General features: G+C 35.5%; 1 protein-coding gene across 1 annotated transcript in view; it reads left to right on the top strand.

Annotated features, from left to right (window-relative positions):
* Window positions 1-6,621: 6,621 nt before the first annotated feature.
* The window catches only part of GCSAML (germinal center associated signaling and motility like), a gene marked incomplete at both ends in the record, with an annotated part of 40,617 nt that continues 21,394 nt past the window's right edge, over window positions 6,622-25,844 (top strand). The window contains 4 exon segments of the mRNA XM_082725230.1: window positions 6,622-6,626; window positions 7,591-7,650; window position 15,865; window positions 15,869-15,914. Coding sequence (XP_082581356.1) covers window positions 6,622-6,626; window positions 7,591-7,650; window position 15,865; window positions 15,869-15,914 — 112 coding nt within the window.

Below are 25,844 nucleotides of genomic sequence, written 5' to 3'. Positions count from 1 at the left end.
CATTCTTTTCTAGTGCACATGGAACATTCTCCAGAATAGATCACATTCTCGGTCCTAAATCAGGACTCAACCGGTATCAAAAGATTGGATCATTCCTGCATATTTTCAGACCACAATGCTCTAAAGCTAGAACTCAACCACAAAAGGAAGTTTGAAAAGAACCCAAATACATGGAGACTAAACAGCATCCTTCTAAAGGATGAATGGGTTAACCAGGAAATTAAAGAAGAATTGAAAAAAATCGTGGAAACAAATGATAATGAAAATACAACGGTTCAAAATCTGTGGGATACAACAAAGGCAGTCCTGAGTGCAAAAGGCGGTACAAGCCTTTCTCAAGAAACAAGAAAGGTCTCAGGTACACAACCTAACCCTACACCTAAAGGAGCTGGAGAAAGAACAAGAAAGAAACCATAAGCCCAGCAGGAGAAGAGAAATCATAAAGATCAGAGCAGAAATCAATGAAATAGAAACCAAAAAAAACAATAGAACAAATCAACGAAAGAATTCTTTGAAAGAATTAATAAGATAGATAAACCCCTGGCCAGACTTATCAAAAAGAAAAGAGAAAGGACCCAAATAAATAAAATCATGAATGAAAGAGGAGAGATCACAACTAACACCAAAGAAATACAAACCATTATAAGAATATACTAGGAGCAACTCTATGACAACAAATTTGACAATCTGGATGAAATGGATGCATTTCTAGAGACATATAAACTACCACAACTGAACCAGGAAGAAATAGAAAGCCTGAACAGCCCCATAACCAGTAAGGAGATTGAAACAGTCATTAAAAATCTCCAAACAAACAAAAGCCCAGGGCCAGTCGGCTTCCTGGGGGAATTCTACCAAATATTTAGAGAAGAACTAATTCCTCTTCTTCTGAAACTGTTCCAAAAAATAGAAATGGAAGGAAAACTTCCAAACTCATTTTATGAGGCCAGCTTCACCTTGATCCCAAAACCAGACAAGGATCCCAACAAAAAAGAGAACTACAGACCAATATCCTTGATGAACATGGATGCAAAAATTCTCACCAAAATACTAGCCAATAGGATTCAACAGTACATTAAAAGGATTATTCACCACGACCAAGTGGGATTTATTCCAGGACTGCAAGGTTTGTTCAACATCCGCAAATCAATCAATGTGATACAACACATCAATAAATGAAAGAACAAGAACCATATGATACTCTCAATAGATGCTGGAAAAGCATTTGACAAAGTACAGCATCCCTTCCTGATCAAAACTCTTCAAAGTGTAGGGATAGAGGGCACATATCTCAATATTATCAAAGCCACCTATGAAAAGCCCACCGCAAATATCATTCTCAATGGAGAAAAACTGAAAGCTTTACTGCTAAGGTCAGGAACATGGCAGGGATGTCCATTATCGCCACTGCTATTCAACATAGTACTAGAAGTCCTAACCTCAGCAATCAGACAACAAAAGGAAATTAAAGGCATCCAAATCGGCAAAGAAGAAGTCAAACTATCACTCTTCACAGATGATATGATACTATATGTGGAAAACCCAAAGGGCTTCACTCCAAAATTGCTAGAACTTGTACAGTAATTCAGTAAAGTGTTAGGATATAAAATCAATGCACAGAAATCAGTTGCATTTCTCTACACCAACAACAAGACAGAAGAAAGAGAAATTAAGGAGTCAATCCCATTTACAATTGCACCCCAAACCATAAGATACCTAGGAATAAACCTAACCAAAGAGGCACAGAATCTATACTCAGAAAACTATAAAGTACTCATGAAAGAAATTGAGGAAGACACAAAGAAATGGAAATTTTTTCCATGCTCCTGGATTGGAAGAATAAATATTGTGAAAATGTCTATGCTACCTAAAGCAATCAACACATTTAATGCAATTCCTATCAAAGTACCATCCATCTTTTTCAAAGAAATAGAACAAAGAATCCTAAACTTTATATGGAACCAGAAAAGATATCGAATAGCCAAAGGAATATTGAAAAAGAAAGCCAAAGTTGGTGGCATCAAAATTCCAGACTTCAAGCTCTATTACAAAGCTGTCATCATCAAGACAGCATGGTACTGGCACAAACAGACACATAGATCAATGGAACAGAAAAGAAAGCCCAGAAATAGACCCTCAACTCTATGGTCAACTAATCTTCAACAAAGCAGGAAAGAATGTCCAATGGAAAAAAGACAGTCTCTTCAGTAAATGGTATTGGCAAAATTGGACAGCCACATGCAGAAAAATGAAATTGGACCATTTCCTTACACCACACACAAAAATAGACTCAATGTGAAGAGGAATCTATCAAAATCCTTGAGGAGAACACAGGCAGCCATCTCTTCGACCTCAGCCGCAGCAACATCTTCCTAGGAACATCGCCAAAGGCAAGGGAAGCAAGGGAAAAAATGAACTATTGGGATTTCATCAAGATCAAAAGCTTTTGCACAGCAAAGGAAACAGTTAACAAAATCAAAAGACAACTGACAGAATGGGAGAAGATATTTGCAAATGACATATCAGATAAAGGACTAGTGTCCAGAATCTATAAAGAACTTAGCAAACTCAACACCCAAAGAACAAATAATCCAATCAAGAAATGGGCAGAGGACTTGAACAGACATTTCTGCAAAGAAGACATCCAGATGGCCAACAGACACATGAAAAAGTGCTCCATATCACTCAGCATCAGGAAAATACAAATCAAAACCACAATGAGATACCACCTCACACCAGTTAGAATGGCTAAAATTAACAAGTCAGGAAATGACAGATGCTGGCGAGGATGTGGAGAAAGGGGAACCCTCCTACACTGCTGTTGCGAATGCGTGTTGGTGCAACCCCTCTGGAAAATAGCATGGAGGTTCCTCAAAATGTTGAAAATAGAACTACCCAGTGACCCAGCAATTGCACTACTGGTTATTTACCCTAAAGATACAAACGTAGTGATCCAAAGGGGCACATGCACCCGAATGTTTATAGCAGCAATGTCCAAAAGAGCCAAACAATAAAAAGAACCTAGATGTCCATCAACAGATGAATGGATAAAGAAGAAGTGGTATATATACACAATGGAATACTATGCAGCCATCAAAAATGAAGTCTTGCCATTTGCGATGACGTGGATGGAACTAGGGGGTATCATGCTTATCAAAATAAGTCAAGCGGAGAAAGACAACTATCATATGCTCTCCATGATCTGAAGAAGTGGAGATGCAACGGGGGGGGGGGTTTAAGGAGGTAGGAGAATAATAAATGAAACAAGATGGGAGTGGGAGGGAGACAAACCATAAGTGACTCTTAATCTCACAAAACAAACTGAGGGTTGCTGGGTGGAGGGGGGTTTGGGGAAGGGGCATTGGGTTATGGACATTGGGGAGGGTATGTGTTATAGTGAGTACTGTTAAGTGTGTAAACCTGGTGATTCACATACTTGTACCCCAGTGGATAAAAATATATTTTATGTTTATAAAAATAAAAATAAATTTTAAAAAATTGATTCTTTTCCCATTGATTTATGGTTACTTCTTTATTATACATCAAGTTTTTATGTATAGATATATGTAAATAGATCTGTTTCTTTGTACTCAGTTTCTTTATATTGACCTATTTCTTGTTTGTCTTTACTAGCAGCATACTGTTTTTATTATTATGACTTTGTAGCATCATTTGGTATCTGGTGTGTTGTCATCCTCTATGATATCACAGAGGCTTGGCACAGGAGATATAAACCATGGCAGATTTTTTTTTTTTAAGTAAGATGGTTTCAATATAAAGAATTAGCTGTATATAAAATCGCTGGAATGGCTGAAGGTGAGGGTTTGAGGCTGGACTCTTGTAAAGATATCCTTACCCTACAGAATTGATCTAGGAAGCTACTGCTGCCCGGGAGGCTTTTTGAGTGACTCCACATTCAAGAATTCACCACCAGCAATGTTTGCAAGGTTGGAAATGGACAACATAATGCTGATGCAGAAAAACTTCCCACCTCTGAGCCTGATTGTCAGAGGAAAAGCCACAAAAGTCCTCTGGGTACTTTAGACAGCACCTAATTTGCAGCCTGAATATTGGCTGCAAGTGAGTCAGAAATAAATTAGCTAGCTGTTGCTTTCCTCTCTGACCAGAAAGAGCGTGGAATGGACATTGATATTGCCTGATAACAGTTTCCAGGACATGCTTCTTTGTTCTTTGTTTCAAAACTAATTTAGCTTTTTGAGGACTTTCCCTTCCCACATTTATTTAAAACTGAATTTGTTGATTTTATCAATAGTACAAGCTTAACTTTTGATTGGGATTACACTGACTATACAGATTATTTTGAAGGAAAAATGCTATTATACACAAATACATTATTTAATAAAAACAATTATTTAATGGCATTTATTCAAGTCTCCTCCCATGTATTTTAGTACGGTGATAATTTTTGTCTTGCATTGTTAGGTTGATTCCTAGAAGTCACTTACAACAGTCAGTTTATGAAGTGTTTTATTTTCTAGACTGCTGTTGTTGAAATGTTACTAAACTTTGTAAGATTATTGTGTATCTACCACCTTGTTAACCTCATTTCTTTTAATACTTTGTTAATTTTATTGGACTTTCTACGTAGTTAATATATTTTCTATAAAAATTTTTTCTCTACTTTTTCATCTTACAACTAATACCTTTTTTCTTGTCTTATGGCATTATTATGTTTAAGCTGTCAAAATTTTGGGGTGTCCTTGTAAATAATCTTAGTTTTTTTTTTTTTTTTTTCTGAATTGTTCCATTAAGTTTGCTGTAGGTTTTTGGTACATTGATCTTATCACAATAAGGAAATTTCATCTTAAAATAAGTTTCACTGTTTTATTTTTATTTTTAATGGGACTAGATATCATCAGATACATTTTTTTGAAACTATTAAGATAACCGTGTAATTTTTCCCTTAGACCTCTAAGGTGGCAAATCATGGAAATGGGTTTTTTGTTGTTGTTGATGATGAACTATCTTTTAATTTCAGGGATAAAACCCACTCAGTTGCTATGTTTGTGTTATTTTTACTGAACTTTTAGAATTAATTAATTCATATTGAAAATTACTGTGTCTATTTTCATGGGTAAATTGAACCTGTAATTCTTTTCTCCCACTAATTTAATTTTGCACTGAAGAGTCTTCTCATCTCAGTAAGTGGATTTGACATTGTTTTCTGTTTTTCTATTTCTGAAACATCTTTCATAAGAGGATATATTTGTCAAAGAACTTTGGTAAGACTTTATATGGAAACATGTTGGCTAGAATATTTTGAGGTATGGATGATATTCAAGTGACAAATTTTGCATTTTGTTTTTGTCAGATTTTAATGCATCAGGTTTGTTATGTAACTTTTCATAGTACTTGTTTTTTTAATCTTTGTAATACTTACTCTGAAATTTGTTTTGATGTTAGATTTGTTCCCTTTTTCTTTTTACTTGAATGTTTCTGCCAGATTTTTGCCCATCTTGACAATATTACTCTTTTCCAATATTTGGTTCTCAAATTCATTTCTGCCCATAACTTTTTTTTCCCCCATGCAGAGATATCTACTTACTTTGTCATTGCCAATCATTTGTGTTTTCTTATGAAATCAACTCATTTTCTTCACATTTCCCTTTATCTATATCTTGGAAATTATCTTCTTCTTTCACTATATTTTTGTTAGTGTTTTAGGATATTTGCTTTATGTTCCTTTCTTTAAAATAAGGTTTTCTTATTATATTACTTTATGTCTAGACATATGTGCATTTTTAGGTATTTCACTGTTAATTTTCAGTTTTATTACTTGATAAATAAATGGAATTTAAGCTGTTGTTTTTTGGTATTTAGATTTCCTTTGTGAATTTGCAATGTATTAAGTTAATTCCAAATACTTGGAGAGTTAAAAAAATAAAATAAAAAGAACTGAAAAAAAATAGGAAGTTTGGAAAAATCACCCATAATCTCAACACCTTGGCCAAAACACTTTTTTAAGAATCATTTAATGTCTTTTGTCTTAATGATAGAACATAAGATGGTACATTAATTCAGCCAACATATATTTGTAAATCACCTATGACCTGACATTATTTGAGTTCTGCCTGATTAAAAAAAAAAAAAATTACTTTGTGTACAGCAGAATTTAGTGTCCATTTATGTTCAGTAATAAAGACATGGAATTCCAATTAGGTTCCTGCTAATGTTAAGGATTTTATGTTCCTGTTTTTTTTTAATAGATTTTATTTATTTATTTGACAGAGAGAGAAATCACAAGTAGGCAGAGAGGCAGGCAGGGGCTAAGGGAGATCAGGCTCCCTGCTGAGCAGAGAGCCATGTGGGTCTCAATTCCAGGACCCTGAGATGACATTCAGGTCTTGAGATGAAGGCAGAGGCTTAACCCACTGAGTCACCCAGGTGCCCCATATGTTCCTGCTTTTAACTTTAAAATACAAACATCCCTTTGAAGGGGAAGTTAGTGAATCAATAACTTTAAGGAGAATTATTTTAGCATATTCTGTTTTCATTGACCAGTTTAGAAAAATGGAATATTGAGAAATCTGGATGCTAGGGAACCATAAGAGAACACATGGGACACTGAAATTAAATTTTGCTTGATTTACAATCGATACTATGAAGTAATCATTACATCCAAATTTAATCACTTGTGAATATCATCCAGAAATCTCTGCATCTGAACTCATCTCCAAAAAGGACCCTTCCTCCTCAAATTTGATTTCATTTGTATTTAGCAAATTATTTTCTTTCCTTCCTGGCCCAATATGTCAATATCTAACTGTTTCTTGAACTTTTAAACACCAACACTGATGAAATGTCTTCTCCAAATAATCATGGTGAGAAAAAGTGAGATTCATAGTCAGGATATTTTGCATGCAGTCCTACATAGAAGGAGGAGAATAGACAAGTGCTGGGAATGCAATAATAGAAGAAAAATGACACTCAAAAAATTACTATTTGGATAACCAGTGTAGTGACAAATTTGATTAATGCAATCATGCACTTGGGTCTGTAGCTCACTATTGTATAATCTTGAAAGCCCCTGATTTCTCTAGCCTTAATTTCATCACTCAGTGCTTATTTGATTCTTATAAGGAAGATAATAATTTTTGGGACAATACCAAGAGTAATATGTGCAACAAACTTCTCTGAATGTAGGTGTGGGTTATAGTGTTCAATATGTGCATGGATGGTCAAACAGCAGGGTTTGGACAATCTTGCTCTGGCTCAGAGGTCCAAAGTTGATAGGACAAGTATTCCATGGGGATGGATGCATGAGAGCTCCCTGTCTCTTCTGGGCTCACTGGATAAGCCATATCTTCTTGTTGTTAAGATCTTTCTCTATTCTTAACCCCTCTCACCTCTTCTGGAGAAGTCAGAGTACAGGCATTCCAAACCGTTGTGAGCCTGGTCTCTATGGTTAATTTCTGAACTGCTTCTATATTTATGACTGCCTGCCAGCTCTGAAGGACAGAGAAGTTTGGCAAAAAGAAAAATCAGTCTTTGCTTTAATGGTAAGGAAAGCAAGAAAAGGGGGTAAAAACATGTTAAGAAAATAAGACTTTCTTTTCTTTTTCCATCCAGTTGCCTGAGAAACAACCAAAACAAACTCAAGAAAGTAAACCAAGATGTAGAAAGAAAATGGTAAGCACAGAGTGTGTCATAGTATTTTTCTCTGAGATTACCTCTGTCTCACAAGGGACTGAGAATCTCTCTTAAGAGCTAGCATCTTATTTTAGAACTTATAAAGGTACAATCACAGAATTCTTTGATTACCTCTAAGACTTGGGAGAAGGTTAGTTGGAGTTTCTAAATAAAAGAAATAGGCTATTAGTGCACATGTTTCATTGCTTCATGGTTATATAAAATACATGTACAAACCTATAAGTGAAATAAAGGATGCTTATTTTAGGTTGTCTTTTTACAATGTCCGCACCTCCAATTGTAAACAGTACAGTTTACAGTTCTGTACAATATAAAGTCATTTAAACTTGGCTTTTGCTTTTTTGTTTCTAAAATCAGATCTGTGCTAGGTGATGTTCTTCAATTCTTCCATTTTAAAGGAGCTGAAGTGTTGACATTGCCAAATACAACCAAGTCTTTATTAAAAACAGACAGTAACTAAATGAGAAATTAAATATCTCCAGGGTGTCTCCATCTGAACATTTTTTTTAATTTATTTTAATTTCAGTGTAGTTAACATACAATGTTATATTAGTTTCAGGTATACAACTTAGTGATTCAACACTTATATAAAACACCCAGTACTCATCATGATAAGTGCACTCCTTAATCCCCATCAGCTACTTCACCCATGTCCTTGCACACTTTTCCTCTAGTGACCATCAGTGTGTTCTCTACTGGTAACAGTCTATATATTGGTTTCACTCACTTTTTCTCCTTTGCTTGTTTTTTCTGCTTCTTTTTAAACAATTTTTATTTTATTTCATTTCTTTTAGATAGAGAAAGCATGAGCAGTGGGGGAGGAGCAGAAGGGAAAAGAGAGAGAGAGTATTTGAAGCAGACTCCCAGCACAAAGCCTGGCCCAGGACTCAATCTCACAACACTGAGATCATGACCTGAGTTGAAATCAAGAGCTGGAGACTTACCTGACTGAGCCACCCAGGCACCACTGTTTTCTTCCTTAAATTCCACATATGAGTGAAATCATAATGATATGCATTTTTCTCTGACTATAGTTCCATCTACAACATTGCAAATGGCCAGATTTCGTTCTATTTGATGGCTGGGTATTATTCCATTGTATACATATACCAGTTCCTTATCCATTCATCAACTGATGGACATTTGGGCTCTTTCTATAATTTGACTATTGTTGATAATGCTGCTATAAACCAGTATCCATTTATCCATTTGAATTAATGTTTTTGTATCCTTTAGGTAAATACCTAGCGGTGAAATTGCTGGATCATAGGATAGATCTATTTTTAACTTTTTGAAGAATCTCCATACTGTTTTCCCCCAGTGGCTGCTAATTTTATGAATGGGACTCTCAGATCTTTAACTAATTAGTTTGGTGAGGAAAAACTCAACTTTTCTGATTACCTGAGTCAATTGCAATCAATAATATTATGTAAGACATACATGGGCTAGAATTAAATTCAGTTTCATCTTGGATAATTTGATCAGATCATGTTCTTTGAATAAAGTTACTTTTGGGGGCGCCTGGGTGGCTCAGTGGGTTAAGCCGCTGCCTTCGGCTCAGGTCATGATCTCAGGGTCCTGGGATCGAGTCCCGCATCAGGCTCTCTGCTCAGCAGGGAGCCTGCTTCCTCCTCTCTCTCTCTCTCTCTGCCTGCCTCTCTGCCTACTTGTGATTTCTCTCTGTCAAATAAATAAATAAAATCTTTAAAAAAAAAAAAAAAAAAAAAAAAAGTTACTTTTGCTACATTTTCCTGAGTCAATTTTGGTTATTTCATTGTCACTAGAATATTATCAATTAATTCATGATTTTAAACATATTTACCAAAGTTATTATGTGAGCTCTTTCAAGTTATTTAGCTTTTTAAAATTTAGGTTTATAGAAGCACAGCAAAATTCATCCATTTTAGGTAAATTATTTCATTGGTTTAGAAAAACATACAGTCATGTGACCACCATCTCAATCAAGATATGGAATATTTTTTCACCTTTCCCTCACTGACAATCCCTAGCAACCACTGATCTGATTTCTGTTTTTTTTTTTTTTCCAGGATGTCACAATATCATTGCTTTTATTTTTATTATGTTCTTATTTTTGCTGTCCTTAGATTTTTTCATTGTTGCTATTCTAATTACTTTAAATTGAAACTTAATTTTTTTGTTTTCAGTTTTTTCTTGTTTAAAAATGGGGGCATGTAAAAATATAACTTTTTCTCCAATAGTGTTTCTCTTTTAATTTTTTTAAAATTTAAATTCAATTTAATTGACATATTGTGTATTATTAGTTTCAAAAGGTAAAATTTAGTGATTCATCAGTCTCATATAACACCCAGTGCTCATTACATCTAGTGTCCTCCTTAATGTCCATTACTGCCACTCACTTAATGTCCCATATCTCCACTCACCTCACCTCCAGCAACCCTCAGTTTGTTTCTTTTTGTTGAGTCTCTTATGGTTTCTCTCTCTGTCTGATTTTGTCTTATTTTGTTTTTCCTTCCCTTCCCCTATGTTCATCTGTTTTGTTTATTAAATTCTGCATATAAGTGAAATTATGACATATTTGTCTTTCTCTAGTTGATTTATTTTGCTTAGCATACTACATTCTTGTTCCATACACATTGTTGCAAATGATAATATTTTATTCTTTTTATGTCTGAGTAATGTTCCACTATATATTACTTCTTCATCTATTCATTTGTCAATGGACATATGGACTCTTTCCATGTTTTGGCTATTGTGGGCCTTGCTGCTATAAACATTGGGGTGCATGTGCCTCTTCAAATTACTATATTTTCCTCCTTGGGGTAAATACCTAGGAGTGCAATTGTTGGGTTATAGGGTAACTCTATAACATTAAAAATTTTATCTCACCTTCTTCCATTCAAATGCCAAGCACAAAATTGTAAACATGAACTAGATTAAAAAAATAATAATACAAAAAAAATCTATTAAAGTCATATAGATGTAATCATCTCTTAATAATTATTGTTAAAAATACTTAATTAAGAAAAGGAAGTGGCTAGCATAAAGAATTAAAACAATGGAAAAGAATGATAAAATCTTTAGAAATTAAAACATCATTGAAAGCATCAATAAGGACAACTAAGTCTTTATTTATTTTTTGTTACTTTCAGAGGTAGAATTTAATGATTCATCAATTTCATACAGCACCCAGTGCTCATTAGTTCAAGTGCCCTCCATAATGCCTGTCACCCAATTAATTCTTCCCCCACCTACCTCCCCTCCAGCAACCCTCAGTTTGTTCCCTATAGTTAAGAGTCTCTTATAGTTTGTCTTCTTCTCTGTTTTTATCTTATTCTTTTTCCCTCCCTTCCCTTATGTTCCTCCTCTATTTTGTTTCTTAAATTCCACATGTGAGTGAAGTCATATGGCATTTGTCTTTCTCTGACTGACTTATTTTGCTTACCTTAATACCCTCTAGTTCTAGTCAGGGGACATACAGATTTCTCCCGCTCTGAGAGTTATGCAAAGTGCCAAATGGCACGTTTTCCTCCTAGGCAGCAACCAGAGTCCTGGGTTCTGAATCAGGGATCCCCAATCTGGAGGGCTTGGTAGCTAAGCCTCTGGGGATGGAAGCTTGAAAATCCAACCTAGGGTTAGGGTTAAGGCCTAGGGACATGACAGCTCTTATCTGCCAGCACTGAGGCAGTCTCCCCCAATGGCTGAGTGGAGGGCAGGTGTTTGGAGGATAGTCAGGTCCCTGGTTGGTGGTCCTGGGGGGCACCTACACTGGTGGTGGCCTCATGGGAGCACACAGGTTTTTCCTGCTCTGAAGGTTCTGCACAACTCCAAATGGCACCGTTTTCTGCTGGGTGGTACTTGGAAAAGTTGTTGCAAATGGCAATATTTCATTCTTTTTGCTGGGTGAGTAGTAATCCATTCTGTCTCTATCCCATGTGTTGTTAAAGGAAACAGTATTATTGTCCAATATTCTGTTACTTTGTTTTTTTTCCTGTTTTTTTTTGTACTTTAACTGTTTTTCATTCCAAATATTTTAAAAATATTTTCAATAATAAATTCTGATCTTATTGCATTATTATCAGTATCAGTACCAGTATCTATGTAATTTCTGCTTGTGAATTTTATTGAATTTTTTTTCATATATTGTGCATCAACTTTGAAATAAGTTACTTATAGTTTTTAAATTGTTTCTTCATATGGAGAATAGTTTTACAATTAAAAATATTGTAACTTTAGATTGTGGTTGTAAAGGAAACATTTTAAAAATTAACAATCAAACATTAGCTCATCCTTGGATGCCACCAGAATTTAATAAGTGTAAGCTAGCAATTTGTCAATTATGTTCCATAGACTTTGGAAATTCCAATGATAATTTTTTTAAGGATCATAATTTGAAATTTATCTATTAGGGAAGCCTGATTAATTATGTATTTTAGATATTCTATGTCCTTATTTTTCTTACTTTTTGTTACTGTCTGAGAGAAATTAATCTACTATTTCATTTGAGTTAATGTTCACTTTTTCCTTTGCTTCATATTGATTCTAAATATTTCAGTAAATAACATTTCATAAGAGTTGCAGGCATTTGTGGTTTTGTCCTTATCATGTCATCTCCTGTCCATCTTTGTTCTGAAATGAGAGGAGGGAAATTTGTTAGTCTTTATCTTCTAATGTGTATGAAGACCAAAGTGGAATGATCAAGATAGATGGGGGAATGGCAGACAACTCCCCTTCAGGAAGCAAAGAGAATAAGGGTGATTAACATACTAACATAATATTGTCTGAATTAGTTTTTACATATAAGGCTGCATTGGTTTCCTTGGATTGCCATAACAAAGTACCACAGACTGGAAGCTTTAACAGACATTTATTTTCTTTCAATTCTGGAGGATCTAAGTCCAAGATCAAAGTGCTGGCAGAGTGGGTCTCTTACGAGGCCTCTCACGTAAGCTTATATGCCTGTCTTCTCTCTGCATCTTACTCTAAGCCTGTTTGTGTCCAAATTTCATTTATAAGGGCAACACTCAAATTAGATGAGGGCTCACCTCAACAACCCCATTTTAATTGAATTCCCTCTGTAGAGGCCTTGTCTCCAAAAATAGTCACATTCTAAGATACTAGGTATTAATCTGGGGGAATACACCCTTAAATCCATAACATAGGTCAGTACGTAACAACAACAACAGGAAAGAAAACAAGAAAGCAAGCAAGAAATTAAAGAAAAAAGAAAGAAAGAAAGAAAGAAAGAAAGAAAGAAAGAAAGAAAGAAAGAATCAATCAATCCAGGGATATTTCCAGTCTGCAAGTTACAGCTATCCACAGTTCCCAAAACTATCTCACTGTGTTTAAGACAGGCAGTAGATAGTGATAATCCATAGCATGGATTTAGACATATTTGGATTTTATGACCAGATCCCCAATGACAGAGCTGGCTGAGCAAGTTAGATTGATCATGCACCAACTTCTTTGTAACGTGACTTTGCATTCTAATATTCAAATAAAGTTTACAGTCATCTTCTGATTTGTTCTTTTCCATAAAGAACTCAAAGGTTTTATAATCCCTGGTACTAATGTCCTTGACAGTACATTTTCACTTCTTGTTGAATAATAGAATTCTTGCTGTCATCCTATTTTCCTCACCACTTTGTGGACTTGGCTCCAGATGGGAAGTCTGGGCTACCTTAAGTTCAGCTCATTGATGAATTAGATTCACAGTAAGTGTTTTCTTCATGGATGTTTTAGAATTTATTATTTATTCTTGAAGTTCAGAAGCTATTACATATCTCAAGGTTCCATGTGATTTTTAGGGTTTTTTCCCCCATAAAATACATTTTCAGATTGAAGTCTTTATTTAAGATATCTTATTACACCTTTCAATACTTTTGTTTCATTTATGTAGTTCTTATCTCAAAGATTAACAACTGTGTGTATGATGATTTCTTTCCATTTTATTATTCTTTATCTAAACATACTACATTCTCATTTTCTATCACTTAGATTTCACTTCCAGCATGCCTTACATGCTGCCAGCTTTTTAGAAATGCCCTTTGCAATGACATGGAGGGAACTAGAGGGTATTATGCTAAGTGAAATAAGTCTGTTAGAGAAAGACAAATACTATGATTTCACTCATATGTGGAATTTACGAAACAAAATAGAAGAATATACGTGAAGGAAAGTAAAAATAAAACAAGATAAAAATAGGGAAACAAACCATAAGACTCTTAACTATAGGGAACAAATTGAGGGTTGCTGGAGGGAAGGTGGTGGGGAGATGGGGTGATTGGGTGATGGGCATTAAGGAGGCCACTTGAATTAATGAGCACTGGGTGTTTTATGAAACTGATGAATCACTAAATTCTACTTATAAACTAACCCAAAAAATAAACAAATAAAGAAAGAAAAGAAAAAAGAAAAAAAGAATTGATTGGATGCTTTTAATGTTGTTTTAATCTCTGAAGATTTTATCATTCCTTTCTATTGTTTTCCTGCCTTTGATAGCCACTTTTTTCTCCATATATTATTATTTTTAACAATAACTATTAACAGATGATTATATTTATATAACTTTAATACATTTTTCTGTTTTGTATATTATTATTATTATTTTTTTTAATCTAGTTCTTGTTTACAACTTTGTGCTTAGTACTTTGACTGGAAGTAGATGAGATAAAGTGGTGTGTTCATACCTTTGTGTAATTGTTTCGGGAAGACACAGAGAAGAATATAAGTTAAGATTCAGGTTTTGCTTTTGGTGTGTTGTCTCAGACTGCCTCCTCACCTCTTCCTTCTGCAGTGGGAACATTTTCTTTCCATGTATATTGCCCTCTTTGATGTGGGCAGATCATTAGAATATTCTTTGTCTATCTTTAGACAAAGATTGAGAGTCTGAGATGCAGAAATAAAAGCTGACATGTTGGCTACTCCATCCTCTCTTAACCATTTACTTGCTGTTGTGGTGTAGAATTGTGTCTTTGTAGAGATAATCTCTATTTCTCTCATCACCAGCCTACACTTAATAATATTGATCACTGTAAATTTGTGTTCAAATATTTGGAATTTTCTCATTTACCTTTAAAGATATAGATAACCTCATCAAGGACAGCAGAAAAATAAATTGAATTTCAATATTCTCCATTAAATTGTTCCAAATTTTAGGGGTGCCTTAGTCAGTTAAGTGTCTACCTTTGGTTCAGGTCATGATTACAGGGTCCTGGGATCAAGCCCCATGTAGGGCTCCCAGGTCAATGGAGAGCCTGCTTCTCCCTCTCCCTCTGAAGCTCCCCCTGGTTGTGAGTGCACTCTCTCTCTCTCCCAGTCAAATAAATAATTAAAATATTTAAAAAAGTAAATTGTTCCAAATTTTACTATATTGCACATCTGTTCTTCATGCACATGGTATTGTACATAGTATGATAATCTAGTAATTCCTTCAGCTTCATAAAATATGGAATTTTATTTTCTGCTTCTTGTTCTTTTCTTAGATTTTTTTAAAAAGCGAGTGCACACATGTGAGATAAAGGGGGGAAGGACAGAGGGAAGAGAGAGAATTTCAAGCAGGCCTCACACCCAACCCACTGCAGGACCTCCTCTCATGACCCCGAGATCATGACCTCAGTTAAATCGAGTTGGACACTTAACTGATGGAGCCACCCAAGCACCCCTCTTTTTCTAGATTTTTGTATTTTCATCTTTATTTAGTTATAATTGACAAATAAAATTTTAAAATATTTAAGGTGCATGTGGTGATATATGTATATTTTGTGAGTAGAATCCCCCTCATCAGGTTGACTCCCACAGTGTTATCAACTATATTTCATGGTTTTTCAGAAACAACTTGAGTAAGGAGGCTTTTTTTTTTTTTTTAAGATTTTTTTTTTATTTATTTGTCAGAGAGAGAGCGCGAGCGAAAGTGAGCACAGGCAGACAGAGTGGAAGGCAGAGTCAGAGGGAGAAGCAGGCTCCCTGCGGAGCAAGGAGCCCGATGTGGGACTCGATCCCAGGACGCTGGGATCATGACCTGAGCCGAAGGCAGCTGCTTAACCAACTGAGCCACCCAGGCGTCCCGAGTAAGGAGGCTTTTAATTTTAATTAACATTTGAATTGCAAGTTTACCACTGACATTAAGTTAATAGCAATAAAATCTTTCTTTCAAGTGTGTTTTCAGCTTCAGATGACTGGGCTGTGTCATGTTATTATCTCTTTCCTTTGCAGGTAGGAAATGACTACATTTGAGAGACAAAATCAAGTACAGGATAAGAAAAGTAAGTCATTGCATCATACTATTTTTCATACAAGGGAATTAGCAAATTTAACATCTAAATTTGTTCTGATACTGTGTTAGGTTTGAAGGAAACACAGTTTTAAGCCCTTATAGGGATGTCTTAGTCCTTCATTTTTTTTTTTTTTTTGTCTAACAAAATTGATCTCATTACTTTTTGCATGAAAGTAATATCTGTGTGTGATTTATTTAATTTTCCTTAAATTTTTAAGTTTTTACAAGCTTATTATTCACTTTTTGTTAGAGGTAATAATTTATTTATCTTGTTAAAAAATCTAATAACTCAGTGGAGTGTTAACCAGGTGACATGTAAAATACAGAAAAATAAAGAAGCTAGATTCTTAGCTATTTGTCCTATTGGAAATATTCCATTTTTTCCTGGATAGCCTGAATTTCTTTTTTTCTTGTGAATTATACTTTTTTATTTATTAATTTTTTATTTTAATTCTAATATAGTTAACATAAAATGTTATATTAGCTTCAGATGAATAATGTGGTGATTCCACAATTTAACACATTACTCAGTGCTCATCACAAATGCACTCTTTAATCCCCATCACCTATTTCACCCAACCTCCTCCAACTTCCCTTTCAGAACCATCAGTTTGTTGATGTATTTTGTTTCTTAAATTCCACATATGAGTGAAATCATATGGTACTTATCTTCCTCTGACTGTCTTATTTTGCTTAGCAGTATACTATGTGGTTCCATTCATGTTATCGCAAATGAAAGATTCATTCTTTTTTATTGCTGAATAATGTTCTGAGCTGTGTAATTTCTTAACACATTTTGAATATTAACTCCTTAGCAGATATATAATTTGCAAATATCTTCTCCTATTGAATAGACTTCATTTTTGCTTGGCTAATGGTTACCTTTGCTCTGAAAAAACTTTTTATTTTGGTGTAGTCCCAGTGATTACTCTTACCACTTTTATTCAATATTGTACTGGAATTCCTAGCCACAACAATCAAAGAAGAAAAATAAATAAAAGGCATCAAAGTGGTAAGGAAGAAGAAAAACTTTCATTTGCAGATGACATAATACTATATATGGAAAACCCTATAGACTCCACCAAAAACCTATTAGAACTGATAATTGAACTCAGCAAAATTGCAAAAAAAAAAAAAAACTATACAGAAATATGTGGCATTTCTATACACAAATAATAAAGAAGAAGAGAAATTTTAAAACAACATCTCATTTACAATTGCATCAAAAAGAATAAAATACTGATTAAACTGAACCAAGCAGGTGAAAAACCTGTACCCTGAAAACTACAAAACATTGATGAAACAAACTGAAGTCAACACAAATAAATGGAAAGATATTCTATGTTTATGTATTTCAAGAAACAGTTTATTAAAATTTATATACTACCCAAAGCAGTATACAGATTCAAGGCAATCCCTATCAATATGCCAGCATTTTTCACAGAACTGGAACAAATAATGCTAAAATTTGCATGGACCACAAAAGACACTGAAGATCCAGAACAATTTTGAGCAAGAGCGCAGAGAAGTTAAGAGCAAAACTGGAAATAGCACAATGTCAGATTCTGAGTTGTACTTCAAAGCAATAGTAATCCAAACAGCATGGTGCTAGCACAAAAATAGACACATAGATCAATGGAACAGAATAGGAAAATCAGAAATGGACCTACAACTCTATGGTCAATTAATCTATGACAGAGGAGGCAAGAATATATAATTGGAAAAAGTCTCTTCAACAAATGTTGAAATTGTGTCTGGAAAATAGAACAGCAACATGCAAAATAATGAAATTAAAACATTTTTCCCCCCACCCCCAAAACACAGATCAAAATGAATTAAACACCTAAATGTGAGACCTGAAACATAAAAGTCCTACAAGGAAACATGGGCAGTAACTTCTTTGACATCAATTGTAGAAACATTTTTTAAAAGATATATCTTTTTTTTTAATATTTTATTTATTTACTTGTCAGAGAGAGAGCACAAGCAGGGGAGCAGCAGGCAGAGCAGGGAGAAGGATAAGCGGGCTCCTGACTGAGCAAGGAGCTCAATGGGGGACTTGAACCCAGGATCCCAGGATCATGACCTCCCCTGAAGACAGAAGCTTAACTGACTGAGCCACCCAGGCATCCCTAAAGATATATCTTATTTGGTAAAGAAAACAAGAAAAATTAAACTAATGTATGTGATTTATTTTAAGCAACACTTTATAAGTTCCCATGGAAGGAATTAACCCAAATACAGATTATTTAAATTTCAATATAGATGCTTTAAATATAAATTGCATAAATAAAAATTTTTATATAGATGTTTTGATTAAAGAGGACACGTACTGCATGGAGCACTGGATGTTAAATGTAAACAAGTAATCTTGGAACACTACATCAAAAAGTAAAGACATATTGTATGGTCACTAACATAACATAATAAAAATTTTTTAAATCATAAATAAATAAATAAACAAACAAATAAATAAATAAATAAATAGGGCCATTTTGAAAATTAGCTGTGTTATTACTTTTTTCCTTTCCTTTCCTTATTCTTTATTTTTTTCCTTTCCTTTCCTTTCCTTTCCTTTCCTTTCCTTTCCTTTCCTTTCCTTTCCTTTCCTTATTATTTTTCTTTTTTTCTTTTTTTTTTTCCTGCTCTAGCACTACCCCCCTTTTTTTAAACAGTCACCAGGTGTAGTAATCATGTTACTACCCAGAATGAACAATTATGAACAGCAATACTTGTTCCCTGGGGACAGACATAAATGAAAGAAGTTCTCTTCTTATCTTCTTACAGCAAAGTGTATTGAAAAAATTGTGTAGCCTCATTATTTGGAACTTTGCATTTATCATCTCTCATCTCATGGTGGCTTGCTTCTGGCACTATGGTTTCATTGAGCACATTTCATGGGTCGTGCAGCAAAGGTATTTCACCTTTGCTGAAAATATATTTTAAAAGCATCATAGCTTATTGCACATTAAATTGTCACATATGACAATTATATCGATTGCATTTATTGTATTATGTGAATATTATTGTACTAAAGCATGGTAGAAAATATATTTCTAACTTTGGGTTTAGTTTAAAACAAAAACAAAAACACCTCTGCCAAAATGTAACCACACACTCTAAAGGACAATTGTTAATCTTAATTACCCTGTCTCTAGCACTTACAAATATTGTTCAACATCTCCTTCCAAAAAGTGTTTCTTTCTCCATTTCTTTGACTTCTACACTTTACTGTTCATGACCTAGGTCACAGCCACCTTTCAGATATCTGACTTGCCCTTTTTTTGGCAGACACCTAAAGTGCTGGTGTTCCTCAGCAAAGTGTATTGAAAAAATTGTGTAGCCTCATTATTTGGAACTTTGCATTTATCATCTCATCTCATGGTGGCTTGCTTCTGGCACTATGGTTTCATTGAGCACATTTCATGGGTCGTGCAGCATTAGTTTTCTTTCTACATTCCTAAAGAATTTGTGTCTGATTAATCTTTCTTCTTTTAATCTCTGATAAGATTTACTGGTAAGGCTATGTATGGGAGATGACATTTATTAAGAATTTTTTAAATAAACAGATGAAAATACTTCTCTAGTTACAAATAATTACCATTTTCTGCTTAATCTTGTCAACTTCACAAGTTCCATTTCTCATTAAATTTGTCCTTTTCAATTAAAATTGTAAAGTATTAAGCCTTAAAATAGTTCATTATATCCCTGAATGTATTTAATGTTTTGAGGATCTACAGTGGTGCCTTCTTGTTCATTCCTAACATTGTTTCTGTGTGTGTGACTGCATGTGTGTGAGTGTGTGTGTTTTCTATTTTATAATTAATTAGTCTTGCTAGAGTTCATTCACTTCATTCATATTTTTACAGAATCAAATTTTGACTTTTCTTAGTTCTCTATCACAGGAGAATCTCTTTTCAGGTCCCACTCCAACTGGTACATGGCTTACTCAAATTCTAAGAGATTCCCCAAGCACTGTGCTGTTTTATAGGAAAAGGAGATGCAAACTGATTTGGATGAATCTACCCTGAAATACCTCAGACTATTAAATCACCTGAAACTTCACTGATGTGTTGACACTTTTAATTTTCCTTAGACATGCTGTTTAAAGTAGACTAGGAGTCCTGCTCCTTGCTGTTCACCTGGACTTAGTTTATGATCTCCATGCAGTAGACCATTACTATGTCCTGTGGATATATGAAATGATCAAAAAATGATCTGCAAAGCAGATTTTGACAGAGAGAGAGAAATGGACAATGCCCCCCAAAAACACTACTGTAGCTGTGCTTGTGTTTCTTCCTGTAAAATAAAGGCATCTTAGATGTCTGTCATTATATTACTTTGGTCGAGTAAACACACTCATTCACAATAGTAAATGTGATTGAATTTCCCATTTAAATTCGTGAAACTGTCCAAAAGGGGAAATTAAATGGAGAAGTTGTGGGGTAAGGAGTGTACTTGTGATGAGCACCAGGTGTTGAACAGAAGTTTTGAACCACTGTATTGTATACATAAAACCAATAGAACACATTAGCATGTTAACTATTTGTAATTAATTAATTAAATTAATTCTTTTGCTTTATTTAAATTAAATCTTGTTAACATATAGTGTATTTTATTTGTTTTTTTAACTGTTTTTACAGTACTCCAAGATTCATTATTTATTCATTACACCCAGTGCTCCATGCAATAAAAGACCTCTTTAATTCCCACCACCAGGATCACCCCACCCCTTACCCCACCACTCCCACCAAAAAACCCTCAGTTGGTTTCTCAGAGCCCACAATATCTCTTGGTTCATTTCTCCCTCCAATTTACCACAACACCTTTCTCCTCTCTTTCTCCCAATGACCTCTGTGTTATTCCTTATGCTCCACAAGTAAGTGAAACCATATGATAATTGAATCTCTCTGCTTGACTTATTTCACTCAGCATAATCTCCTCCAGTTCCATCCATGTTGATACAAACGTTGGGTGTTCATCTGTTCTTATAGAGGCATAATACTATATATGTGGACCATATATTCTTTATCCTCTCGTCTACTGAAGTGCATCTTGGTTCCTACCACAGTTTGGTGACTGAGGCCATTACTGCTATGAACACTGGGGTACAGTTTCACTACATCTGTATCACTGAGGTAAATGACCAGTAGTGCAATTGAAGGGTCTTAGTTTCTTAAGGAATCTCCACACTGTTTTCCAAAGTGGCTGCCTCAACTTGCATTTCCACCAACAGTGTAACAGGGTTCTCCTTTTTCCACATCCTCTCCAACACATGTTGTTTATTGTCTTGTTAATTTTGGCCATTCTAACTTGTGTAAGGTGGTATCTCAATGTGGTTTTTGTTTGAATCTCCCTGATGACTATTGATGATTAACATTTTTTTTTCATGTGTCTACTAGCCACTTGCATGTCTTCTTTGAAGAAGTTCATGTCTTCTGCCCATTTTCTGACATGGTTATCTCTATTTGGGTATTGAATTTGAGGTGATATTTACAGATCTTGGATATGAGCCCTTTGTCTGTAATGTCATTTCTGAATATCTTCTCCCATTCTGTGGGTTGCCTCTTTGTTTTGTTGACTGTTTCCTTTACTGTGCAGAAATTTGGATTTTTTTAAAGATTTTATTTATTTATTTATTTATTTATTTGACAGAGAGAGAGAGAGCATAAGTAGGCAGAGAGGCAGATGGGGGAGGGGGTGGAAGTAGGCCCCCTGCTGAGCAGAGAGCCTGATGTGGGATTCAATGTCAGGACCCTGGGATCATGACCTGAGGTGAAGGCAGAATCTTTAACCCACTGAGACACCCAGGCACCCCCAGAAGTTCTGAATCTTAATGATGTCCTGAAAGTTCATTTTTGCTTTTGTTTCCTTTGCCTTTGAATATATGTCTTGAAAGAAGATGTTGCTGATGTTGGAGACGTTATTGCCTATGTTCTATGATACTGATGGATTCCTGCCTCACGTTGAGGTCTTTTATATATTTCAAGTTTATCTTTGTGTATGGTATAAGAGAATGATCAAGCTTCATTCTCCAATACATTGCTGCCCCATTTTCCTAGCACCATTTATTGAAGAGACTGTCCAACTGGATATTTTTTCCTGCTTTGTAGAAGATTATGTGACCATAGAGTTAAGGGTCCATATCTGGGCTCTCTCTGTTGCACTCATCTATGTTTCTATTTTTATTCGAGTACTATGCTGTCTTGGTGATCACAACTTTGTAGTAAAGCTTGATACCAGGCAACGTGATGCCCCTAGTTTTGTTTTCTTTTTCAACATTTCCTTAGAAATTCGGGGTCTCTTCTGATTCCATACAAATTTTAGGATTGTTTGCTCCAGCCCTTTGAAAAATGCTGGTGGAATTTTGATTGGAATGACATTGAAATTTAGATTGCTCTAGACAGTATAGACATTTTAACAATGTTTATTCTTCCAATCCATGAACATGAAATGGCCTTCCATCTTTTTGTGTCTTCTTTAGTTTTGTTCATGAGCATTTTGTAGTTCCTTGAATTCAGATTCTTTACCTCTTTGGTTAGGCTTATTCCCAGCTATTTTATGGTTCTTGATGCTGTATAAAATGGAATTGATTCTTTAATTTCACTTTCTGTACTTTCATTGTTAGTGTATAACAAAGCACCCGATTTCTGTACTTTGACTTAGTATCTTGCCACATTACTGAATTGTTGTATGAATTCTTGTAGTTTGGGGGTGGAGTCTTTTGGGTTTTCCATATAAAGTATCATGTCATCTGCAAAGAGAGAGACTTTGATTTCTTCATTGCCAATTTGGATACCTTTTATTTCTCTTTGTTTTCTGATTGCTGTTGCTAGGACTTCTAATACTATGTTGAACTAGAGTGGCGAGAGTGGACATCCTTGATGTGTTCCTGATCTCAATGGGAAGGCTGTGAGATTTTTCCCATTGAGGATGATATTTGCTATGGGTTTTACATAGATAGTTTTTATGAAGTTGAGTATGTTCCCTCTATCTCTATACTTTGAAGTGCTTTTAACAAGGAATGAATGCTGTATCTTGTTAAATGCTTTTTCTACATCAATTGAGAGGGGCATGTGGTTCTTCTCTCTTCTATTATGATTTGTTCTATCACATTGATTGATTGGCAAATATTGAACTATCCTTGAAACTGAGGGATGAATCCACCTGGTCATGGTGGATAATCTTTTTGATGTGCTGGTGGATGCTATTATCTAGGATCTTGTTGAGATATTCATCAGTGATATTGGTCTGAAATTCCTTTCAGTGAGGTCTTTGCCTGGTTTGGGGATCAGGGTAATACTTACTTCATAAGAAGAGTCTGGAACACATTAAAATATGTTCATCATCACTAGCCATCAGGGAAATTCATATTAAAACCACACTGAGATACCACCTTACACCAGTTAGAATGGCCATAATTAGCAAGACAGGAAACAACATGTGTTGGAGAGAATGTGGAGAAAGAGGAACCCTCTTCCACTGTTGGTGGGAATGCAAGTTGGTGCAGCCACTTTAAAAAACATTGTGGTTGGGCGCCTGGGTGGCTCAGTGGGTTAAGCCACTGCCTTCGGCTCAGGTCATGATCTCAGGGTCGTGGGATTGAGTCCCGCATCGGGCTCTCTGCTCAGCAGGGAGCCTGCTTCCCTTCCTCTCTCTCTGCCAGCCTCTCTGCCTACTTGTGATATCTCTCTGTCAAATAAAAATAAATAAATAAATAAATAAAAAATAAAAAACATTATGGAGATTCCTTAAGAAATTAAAAATAGAGCTTCCCTATGACCCTGCAATTGCACTGCTGGGTATTTACCCCAAAGATGCATAAATAGTAAAAAAAAAAAAAAAGGGGGGGGCCATCTGAATCCCAATGTTTCTAGAAGCGATGGCCATGGTCGCCAAACAGTGGTAAACCAAGATGAGCTTCAGCAGTTGAATGGATAAGGAAGGATACCCAAATTTTGTAGCAACATGGACGGGACTGGAAGAGATTATGCTGAGTGAGATAAGTCAAGCAGAGTCAATTATCATATGGTTTCACTTATTTGTGGAGCATAACAAATGACGTGGAGGACATAGTGAGATGGAGAGGTGAAGGGATTTGATGGAAATTGGAAAGGGAGGTGAACCATGAGAGACTATGGACTTTGAAAAACAATCTGAGGGATTTGAAGTGGTGGAGGGAGAGGTTAGGGGAACTAGGTGGTGGGTATTATAGAGGGCACGGATTGCATGGAGCACTGGGTGTGGTGCAAAAACAATTAATACTGTTATGCTGAAAAGAATTGAAAAAAGAAAAGTGTGGGGGTGCCTGGGTGGCTCAGTGGGTTAAAGCCTCTGCTTTCGGCTCAGGTCATGATTCCAGGGTCCTGGGATCAAGCCCCACATCGGGCTCTCTGCTCAGCGGGGAGCCTGCTTCCCTTTCTCTCTCTCTCTGCCTGCCTCTCTCTCTACTTGTGATCTCTGTCAAATAAATAAATAAAATCTTAAAAAAAAAAAAAAAAGAAAAGTGTGGAAGTATCCCATCTGCATAAATTTTTTGAAACAGCTTCTGAATAATAGGTACTATTTCTTCTTTGAAAGCTTGGTAGAATTCCCCTGGATATCTGTCAGGTACTGGGCTCTTGTTTTTTAGAAGGCTTTTTATTCTTTTTAATTTATTTAGTTTTTTCAGCATAACAGTATTCATTGTGCACCAAACCCAGTGCTCCATGAAATACGTGCCCTCTCTAATATCCACCACCTGGTTCCCCCAAGCTCCCACCTCTCAACCCTTCAAAACCCTCAGATTGTTTTTCAGAATCCACAGTCTCTAATGGTTCACCTTCCGTTCCAATTTCTCTCAATTCCTTTCTCCTCTCCATCTCCCCTTCTTATCCATGCTATTTGTTATACTCCACAAGTAAGTGAAACCATATGATAATTGACTCTCTCTGCTTGACTTATTTCACTCAGCATAATCTCTTCCAGTACCTCCCATGTTGCTACAAAAGTTGGGTATTCATCCTTACTGATGGAGGCATAATTCTCCATAGTGTATATGGACCACATCTTCCTTATCCGTTCGTCCATTGAAGGGCATCTTGGTTCTTTCCAGTTTGGCGACCATGGCTATTGCTCTATAAACAATGGGTTGCAGAGGGCCCTCCATTTCACTCCATCTGTATCTTTGGGGCAAATACCTACTAGTGCAATTGCAGGATCACAGGGAAGCTCTATTTTTAATTTCTTGAGGAATCTCCACACTATTCTCCAAAGTGGCTGCACCAACTTGCATCCCCAGCAACAGTGTAAGAGGGTTCCCCTTTCTCCACATCCCCTCCAACACATGTTGTTTCCTGTCTTGCTAATTTTGGCCATTCTAACTGGTGTAATGTAATATCTCAAAGTGGTTTTAATTTGAATCTCCCTGATGGCTAGTGATGATGAACATTTTTTCATGTGTCTGATAGCCATTTGTATGTCTTCATGGGACAAGTGTCTGTTCATATCTTCTGCCCATTTTTTGATATGATCATCTGTTTTGTGTGAGTTGAGTTTGAGGAGTACTTTATAGATCCTGGATTCAACCTTTTGTCTGTACTGTCATTTGCAAATATCTTCTACCATTCAGTGGGTTGCCTCTTTGTTTCCATGACTGTTTCCTTAGCTGTGCAGAAGCTTTTGATATTGATAAAGTCCCAAAAGTTTATTTTTGATTTTGTTTCCTTTGCCTTTGGAGACATATCTTGAAAGAAGTTGCTGTCGCTGATATCGAAGAGGTTACTGCCTATGTTCTCCTCTAGGATTCTGATGGATTCCTGTCTCACGATGAGGTCTTTTATTTATTTTGAGTTTATCTTTCAGTACGTTGTAAGAGTATGGTCGAGTTTCATTCTTCTACCTATAGCTGCCCAGTTTTCCCAGCACCATTTATTGAAGA

Source organism: Mustela nivalis (genome assembly GCF_964662115.1).
Source record: "Mustela nivalis genome assembly, chromosome: 3".
In the NCBI taxonomy this organism is placed as follows: domain Eukaryota; kingdom Metazoa; phylum Chordata; class Mammalia; order Carnivora; family Mustelidae; genus Mustela; species Mustela nivalis.
This window is presented reverse-complemented; position numbering and strand designations above follow the sequence as displayed.